Below are 8,456 nucleotides of genomic sequence, written 5' to 3'. Positions count from 1 at the left end.
AAGTGGCATTCATTTAGTTTAATTATACATAATTTGAGTGGTTTTGCCTTCCACCCCCGCTTGTGGCACTCCTACGCTTGTGAGTAGGTTTCTAGGGGGTAACGAGACCCCCCTAAGAACAATGTCTAATTGCTGACACAAAAAAGCAACGTGTATGTGGATGAAGGTCATGTTTAGGCAAATAAACTAAGGGAAATAAATGGCTACAGTTGACACTTTTTTTTAGTTAGAAATGGCATTGCTTTAAAGTACCAGGGTCACCCCGGTAGAAGATTATGGCATAGGGTTTTACACAAGTGTGTCAAAATCCATGTATCTGTTTTATTTAGAAATTATTTGGTAAGTAATACTTAAAAGCTAAGTCTAGTTGTCTTATTTTAATAAAATATGGGGGGAGGGAATGGTGTTGCACATGTCACCATTAATATCTGCACTGTGAGGAGATCTGATGTAAAATCACTCTTTAACTCCTGCACATTCATTTTCTTTGTTCTTTCTTTGTTCCTTTTCCATGCAATCCATTATGTACAATTGCACTAAATATTATTTTAATAATGCAAGATTTTGAATCCCAGCAGCCTTTAAAATGACATTCAGGAGCAAAAGGTTTTCGATAGTTGTTTTTAATTAATAAAAAAATAGTAATTGGAATATAATATTTTAATGGGATATACTTTAACCAATAACATTAAATAACACTGGAATATAACATTTTGTAACAACAACTTAACTCAGTGTAACATTGATGTGGCTCTTATGCTCTGCTATTGCACAATTCTAATTTGAACATAGGTCACAAATAAAGCTACCCCCTGTAAAATTGTAGCCAACCTCCTGCACTGCTCAGACTTAATCCAGTCCCCACCTGTGACTGAAAACAGTGGGAGAGATGCGAATTGAAAAGCTCTCTCTTAAAAACGTAGCTAGCTATCTAGTTATGACAAAATGCTGTGTGAAATAGATAAAAGGCTATAAAGTAACACTAACTGTAAATCTATCAATCCCTAGTGGAAACATTTACAACTGCAATCACAACTCAAAGAATAAGTGACTTGCCTAGTTAAATCATGGTAAAATAAATAAAACATTTCCCAGAAAAAGGGAACCGCAGTGAACCGAACTCAGACCACTTCTTGAAACCGGCACAGTTCGGTTCGCTTCCGGGACTCTTTTGAGCGGTCTGGGTTTCTTTGGCGTGTTCACACTGCACAAGAAAATAAGCGAAGCGAAAAAATATCTGAAAAGGACCAAGAGTGAAACACCCTAAGGCTATAGTCAGGGAGAAACTATGGCAAGCAGCTCTTATAAAGATGCATACCGGTCTGCCAGGCTCCTAAACCTAGCTTGGTCCCAGGTATGTTCTTATTCATGCCAGCTCCATTGCTGTCAGTAACCAGGTTTCCATCCAACCTTTTTATGCTACTAGAGGACATGTTGGATAAAAAATGTCGTGACAGATGATGAAAACAACAATTTGTCGGTAAACTTTTCAAAATACTCTAGACAAAATGCGCAAATATTGATATACTGCAATAACCATCATATCTAAGTACACTTGTGTGTTCCTTCCACTACGACTCCGGGAAGCATGCAGTTTATTAAACTGCAGATGAAATAAATTATGATGAACTTCACAGAATGGTGAAAGTGCACTGTGATGAGCTTATTGCTCTTTTCCAATACATGTTGAGGGTCTTATTCTGGTGACATATAATCGATGTTTGGCTGCCATTTGACAAACAATTATAATCTCGCTCTTTTATCCATAATAATCTCATCATGTAGGCTATACGTGCGCTCTAGTCAACAGCGCTCAGATATAGTACTGTACAGAATCTACTATATGGCTAGAGCGCCAATACCAGAGTGGGCACACTTGGTATTTTTGCGATTTTTTTGTGTGAGTAAACCATCTGTAGAGTTGAATATGCGATGGAAACCCATTTAACTTGTATTATTTTATTCGGTACATGGCAATTTATCGGTACAATGTATTTTTTATATCGTGCAACAAATCAATTTGATGGAAACATGTTTAGTGCGAAAATGCGCATATTGTTATTATGCGGATTTTTAAATTATTTAATATTAATTCACATGAAAATCTGTTGGATGAAAACAACCTAGCTATTGACCCACAAAAATGTGGTAGTTTATTTTATAATCGCTTACACTACAAAATCATTGTTGTCTTTCTCAGTTTACAACATAGAAGATGAACATTAGAGAAGACTTTCATAAATCGTTTTTTATATGTACAAAGTTAAGTTTGACCAAAGATCTGTCTGGTCACTCTAAAGTTGGCCTGTCGGCTTGTCTTGTTAAGGTCCATCAAACTCGAACTGTCTCTGTTTACACACAGCTTCTATTTTGTAAAGGATTATTTCACCGTGTCTCTGCCTGGCCTGACTTGCCTAGTTAAATAAAGGTTAAATAAATCAAATAAAAATTCATAAAAGCACTAAACAGCTTCTCCAATGTTGATGATGAAAGTTTGATCGTTTACAATATATTTTTGAAATATAACAATAATAACAGGCAGTAAATGAATTCTATATGCCTGCTACACAATATTTTGTCAAACAATTTACAGGTGTTAACATGGATTTTGTTAGATTAGATTTGGAAAATTATTCACATAAGGTACCAAACGAATCTATTTTCTGGACTCCACCGACATGTTGACCACACCTTGTCACAATGTCTCTCATTACTATGTTGTCTGACAGAGGTTTTACAACCGTGGTTTAGCTCCCTGTGATGCCCAGCACCAGCCTACAGCACCAACCGCCTGCCTTTATCCATTAGCGGGGGTTTACCCCCCAGGATTTGGCGCGTATTTGCGCAAATACCCGCTCACAATTATCCTATCTATTTCTGGCTCCATTATAGTGAGTGCTTTAATGTCCACGAAAGATCACTTGATACATCTTGACCATGATATCGAGGGAGTAAATGGCCCGTCATTAGAACTGCCCTTGACTCGCCGTTGGTTACCTGATTGACTGTGCGTGCCTCTAGTCACTTGCTTCCCAACACACCGTGGGGATTTGAAAACCGTGCGTTCTATTTGGAGTCGGAAATGCTTTTGAAGCTCACGTAGAGCGAGCTGACCACCGCGGCCTCATCATTAACAGAGTATTTCACTTCGGACGGATTCCGGCACAGCACCGTTTCCAGCTTCTTGGGCAGCTGGCCGCTGAAGAGCAGGTAGATGCAGGGGTTTGTGCAGCTGTTCAGACTCGCTAACAGCATCAGGATGGTGAACGTTGTCGCTACAATGACAATAACACAAGATGAAATTACGCACAGGTAGACTAGCTTACCCCAAATCAGAGGGCGTGTAAACAATAAAGCACTAGGCTACATCAACAGTCATAATTGTTAACTTTATTATTTAGTTATAATAAGATTGATATCCGTGTTCTTACTTTCCGTCGGCGCGTCCATGTCCCAAACAGACCAAAGTTGGACCATGAAGAACGGAGTCCAGCAGATGATATAGACGAACACAATAACCACCGTCATCTTCACGGTCTTGATTCGTGCTTTGGATACCCCGGCCACGCTGCTGGTTCTGGAGGGCAGTCGAAAGGCCACCCCGCTGCCCCCCTCCTGATGCGTCTTTAGATAAAGGTTGACCTGGATGGCTCGACATATTTGCACCTGGCACACCACCACAGTCAAAATGGGTAAGACAAAGATGACCAGCGTGGTCCAAGTGATGTAGGTCTTCAAGCCCCAGGGCTGGATGAAGTCCGCCCAGCAGTCGAACACCCCGGGCGCCACCTGGACCCTCGAGAAGATGAACATCTGAGGCATGCCGCCCACGAGGGAGATCGTCCAGGCGACGCACACTGGGATGTTCCAGCGCGCGTGCCTCCTCTGAAACTTGACCATGGGGTTGCATATAGCCTGGTAGCGGTCAATGGTCATCACCACAATCATGTAGGTGGACGCAAACATGCCCACTACCTGCAGATACTTCACCAAGCGGCACACCAGGTCTGGTCCAATGAACCTGTCAGTAATTTCCCACATGAGCTGCGGGCAAACCTGGAAAAACGCAACCACCAGGTCTGCGATGCACAGATGGAACACGAAGACACGCATCCTGGAGACCTGTTTGCGCCGCTTCCACAGAACCAGTAATAGCCCGGTGTTCAGGATAGAGGCACTTACGAAGATAACACTGAGCAGCGCGATCTCTACTTTAGCAAGTTTCTCATCCCGGGGCGTGTCCTCAACCTCCATCATCATACTGAAGTTACCGAGACTGCTGTTAAACGGGTGCATGGTTTACTGATGGAGAGCGAAGAGGAGGGCAGCAACTTTACGCAAGAGTGTTCTTCTTCAGAGAAACAAATACAAAGATTCATACACTGACTAAATGAGAAACGTTGATATGCTATTATACTATTGTTATGATTTACCTACCATATCTGATCTTAACTTCTCAAATAACAATAAAAAGCGAGTCTGAGTGAGCAAGTTAAGTTGCGTTTAGGCTAATTAAACTTCGAAATTACAATGAATAAATGCGTATCAAATACTGACATCACATCTGTCAAAACAAAATGGCCTAAATGTCCAAAGAACTCAATGATTTCAATCCATAAAAAATAGGACCATAGGCTAAAGAAACGTAGGCCTATAACTTAAACAGACACAACTTACTGATAATTCATTTGATTGAAGTGCGCAGGATAAGTCTACTGATGAGGTGTTCCAGTGGTTTCTCTGGGTTTTATATTATTCGCATGGGAGAGGGTGGGGTGGAGCTTCCGCACCACAATCCGCGCGTACAGCGGCTGCCGCTTTTCTTGACGAGAGAGCCCTTTACACTCTAGTGAGAAGTCTCAAATATGATCACTTGTATAATTTAAAAAATGTAAATATTGCTTTCTTTTTTAGCATAACGCGTTCGTTTTTTATTTAGTTCGGTCAGCTAAAATTGAATTAAATTAAAGTCAAACGTATTTGTCACATAGCTACAGTTTACAGCAGGTATAAAAGGTGCTATAGCTTCCTCAACAACGCAGTAGGCCTACATTAATAAATAATAAACAATAACAACGAAAATAGTTTACAAAAATAAAAATAGTAGAAGTAATAGAAGAGGTAGTATGCATAGTAATAATGGACTGTATTTACAAATATAAAGTGGGTAGCGGAATCATTAATAGAACATCATAGTTGACTGTGTGTATGTTCTGTGTGTGTGTGTGTGTGTGTGTGTGTGTGTGTGTGTGTGTGTGTGTGTGTGTGTGTGTGTGTGTGTGTGTGTGTGTGTGTGTGTGTGTGTGTGTGTGTGTGTGTGTGTGTGTGTGTGTGTGTGTGTGTGTGTGTGTGTGTGTGTGTGTGTGTGTGTGTGTGTGTGTGTAAAGGTTGGATGTGTCGTTAGAATTCAAATCATTTCTAGCGTGTCAGGCTGCTACAGTAGGTTGTCTGTACTGTAGGCTAACATATGTTTACATTGGACTGCACTAGGTATAGGCCTACTTGTTATATACAGTAAGCACCCAGTCTTTGGAAGTTGTCTCAGCCTGGAATTCAGTTTCCCTTTCCATAAAGAGCTACATGCTTCTACATAATAATTCAGGTCTTTAGCCTATGTATTAGCTTCCTGGGAGGATGAGATCATCCCAATTTACACAGATCTGAGCGTTCCTGCAACCCTAACCCCAAACCCCAAAATGTAATGTTCCTCAAATAAGTAGGTTTCCATAATACAAATTTACACGTTTAAAAAACAAAACTTGATACAATTATCACAATTCATAATCCTAAATCTGATGGTCGGTAGCATTGCTTAAAAATTAATGATATTATATTTCTTTGAGTGCCTTAATACCCAATGACCTATAGTCTCATCCTCCCTATATTGGCCTATCCAGACAGACACAAACAATCAGTCCCATCACAGGGCATGGAGATGTGCCAATGTAGCAGAACACCATTAGTGTTCCTAACAACACCCAGATGTCCTGAAACTGTCCGTGTTGATTCGAGACAGACAATTGACTTCAGCTGGTTAAATATCTTCCTTCTGGAGGTGACTATCACAACTATATCACACGCTAGTGTTCATGTGGAAAAAATGAAAAATCAGGATAATTATATCACTAATTACTCTCACATGCCCAATGTAAAGTTGTTGTGATGATAGGTGCCTTTTGATCTGTGAATCTGACTGAGCTCAGCCTCTGTGCCCAGCTTGTCCTCCCCTCCCTCGCTGCACATATTCCTCTGGATCAGAATCCCTGGGAGTTGCAGGTGCTCCTCTGGTCCTGTAAGATATACAGCATGGGTTTACCCACTAAGGAGGAGGAGGAGGAGGAGGAGGGGGAGGGGGGGGGAATCTGATTATCTGTCTGAGTTACAATTCATATAAGGAAATCAGTCAATTGAAATAAATAAATTAGGCCCTAATCTAACACAAGAGTGATTTGGCCTGATCACCGACAACTATTATACAGCCTATGGGGAGGAGTTCAAAGACCTGGCAGTGTGGTTCCAGGACACCAACCTCTCCCTCAAAGTGAGCAAGACAAATGAGCTGATCGTGGACTACAGGAAAAGGCGGGCCGAACATGCCAGCATTTACATCGACGGGGCTATAGTGGAGCTGGTCGAGAGTTTCAAGTTCCTTGGTGTCCATGTCACCAACGAACTATCATGGTCCAAACACACCAAGACAGTTGTGAAGAGGGCACGACAACACTTTTTCCCCCTCAGGAGACTGAAAAGATTTGGCATGGGTCTCCAGTTCCTCAAAAAGTTCTACAGCTGCACCATTGAGAGCATCCTGACCAGTTGCATTACCGCCTGGTATGGTAACTGCTCGGCATCTGACCATAAGGCGCTACAGAGGGTAGTGCGTGCGGCCCAGTACATCACTGGGGCCAAGCTTCCTGCCATCTAGGATCAATATACTAGGCGGTGTCAGAGGAAAGGCCAAAGAATTGTCAAAGACTCCAGTCACCAAAGTCATAGACTGTTTTCTCTGCTACCGCACGGCAAGCAGTACCGGAGCACCAAGTCTAGGACTAAAAAGCTCCATAACAGCTTCTACCCCCAAGCAATAAGACTGCTGAACAATTAATCAAATGGCCACTCGATTATTTACATTGACAACCCCCCCTCCTCCATTTGTTTTGTACAATGCTGCTACTCGCTGTTTATTATCTATGCATAGTCACGTCACCCCTACCTACATGTACAATTTACCTCGATTCCCCTGTACCTCTGCACATTGACTCGGTACCAGTAGCCCTTGTATATAGCCCCGTTATTGTGTTACTTTTTATTATTTTTTACTTTACTCTTTCTTGAACTGCACTGTTGGTAAAGGGCTTGTAAGTGAGTATTTTATGGTAATGTCATGCAGGTGAAAGAGGACCCAAAAGCGACTTAACAGAAACAGAGTTTATTTAAATCCAAAACAGGGAATAACAAAAATCCTCTAGTCTGTAGAGGGGAATAACTAGAGAAGCGGCCACAGACTGCAGGTCGCTTCGGGTAGGCGCAGGCCGTAGTTGATAGAGCCACCTGCTCACACGCAGCATCTGATGAAGGCAAAAAAACACGACAGGACAGGGCGAAACGCAATCACAGCATGGTGAATACAAAACAAGGAACCGACGGGACAGGAACGGATCACAAAGGAATAAATAGGGACTCTAATCAGGGGAAAGGATCGGGAACAGGTGTGGGAAGACTAAATGATGATTAGGGGAATAGGAACAGCTGGGAGCAGGAACGGAACGATAGAGAGAAGAGAGAGCGAGAGAGTGAGAGAGGGAGGGGGAGAGAGAGGGATAGAAGGAGGGAAAGAACCAAATAAGACCAGCAGAGGGAAACGAATAGCATGGGGAGCACAGGGACAAGACATGATAATAAATGACAAACATGACAGTACCCCCCACTCACCGAGCGCCTCCTGGCGCACTCGAGGAGGAATCCTGGCGGCAACGGAGGAAATCATCGATGAGTGAACGGTCCAGCACGTCCCGAGACGGAACCCAACTCCTCTCCTCAGGACCGTAACCCTCCCAATCCACTAGGTATTGGTGACCCCGTCCCCGAGAACGCATGTCCATGATCTTATGTACCTTGTAAATAGGTGCGCTCTCGACAAGGACGGGAGGGGGGAGGGAAGACGAACGGGGGTGCGAAGAAAGGGCTTAACACAGGAGACATGGAAGACAGGATGGACGCGACGAAGATGTCGCGGAAGAAGCAGTCGCACAGCGACAGGATTGACGACCTGGGAGACACGGAACGGACCAATGAACCGCGGAGTCAACTTACGAGAAGCTGTCGTAAGAGGAAGGTTGCGAGTGGAAAGCCACACTCTCTGGCCGCAACAATACCTTGGACTCTTAATCCTGCGTTTATTGGCGGCTCTCACCGTCTGTGCCCTGTAACGGCAAAGTGCAGACCTCACCCTCCTC

At 43.0% G+C, this 8,456-nt stretch overlaps 1 protein-coding gene across 1 annotated transcript; it reads right to left on the bottom strand.

The window, feature by feature from the left end:
- Positions 1-653: 653 nt before the first annotated feature.
- LOC124016907 (vasopressin V2 receptor-like) lies at positions 654-4,296 on the bottom strand. Its single transcript, XM_046332248.1, has 2 exons — positions 3,432-4,296; positions 654-3,275 (listed from the first exon to the last, which is right to left on the bottom strand). The coding sequence occupies exons 1-2, from the start codon at positions 4,294-4,296 to the stop codon at positions 3,067-3,069; spliced, it is 1,074 nt and encodes a 357-aa protein (XP_046188204.1). The 3' UTR covers positions 654-3,066.
- Between the last annotated feature and the right edge of the window lie 4,160 nt (positions 4,297-8,456).

This window comes from Oncorhynchus gorbuscha, linkage group LG03, assembly GCF_021184085.1.
Source record: "Oncorhynchus gorbuscha isolate QuinsamMale2020 ecotype Even-year linkage group LG03, OgorEven_v1.0, whole genome shotgun sequence".
Classification (NCBI taxonomy): domain Eukaryota; kingdom Metazoa; phylum Chordata; class Actinopteri; order Salmoniformes; family Salmonidae; genus Oncorhynchus; species Oncorhynchus gorbuscha.
The sequence above is the reverse complement of the archived record's forward strand: the minus strand, read 5'-3'. Positions and strand labels throughout refer to the sequence as shown.

Coding starts and splice junctions, on each gene's coding strand:
- LOC124016907 (XM_046332248.1), bottom strand. CDS start 4,296: ATGCACCCGTTTAACAGCAGTCTCGGTAACTTCAGTATGATGATGGAG. Junction 3,276..3,431: donor CATGGACGCGCCGACGGAAA/GTAAGAACACGG, acceptor TTGTCATTGTAG/CGACAACGTTCACCATCCTG.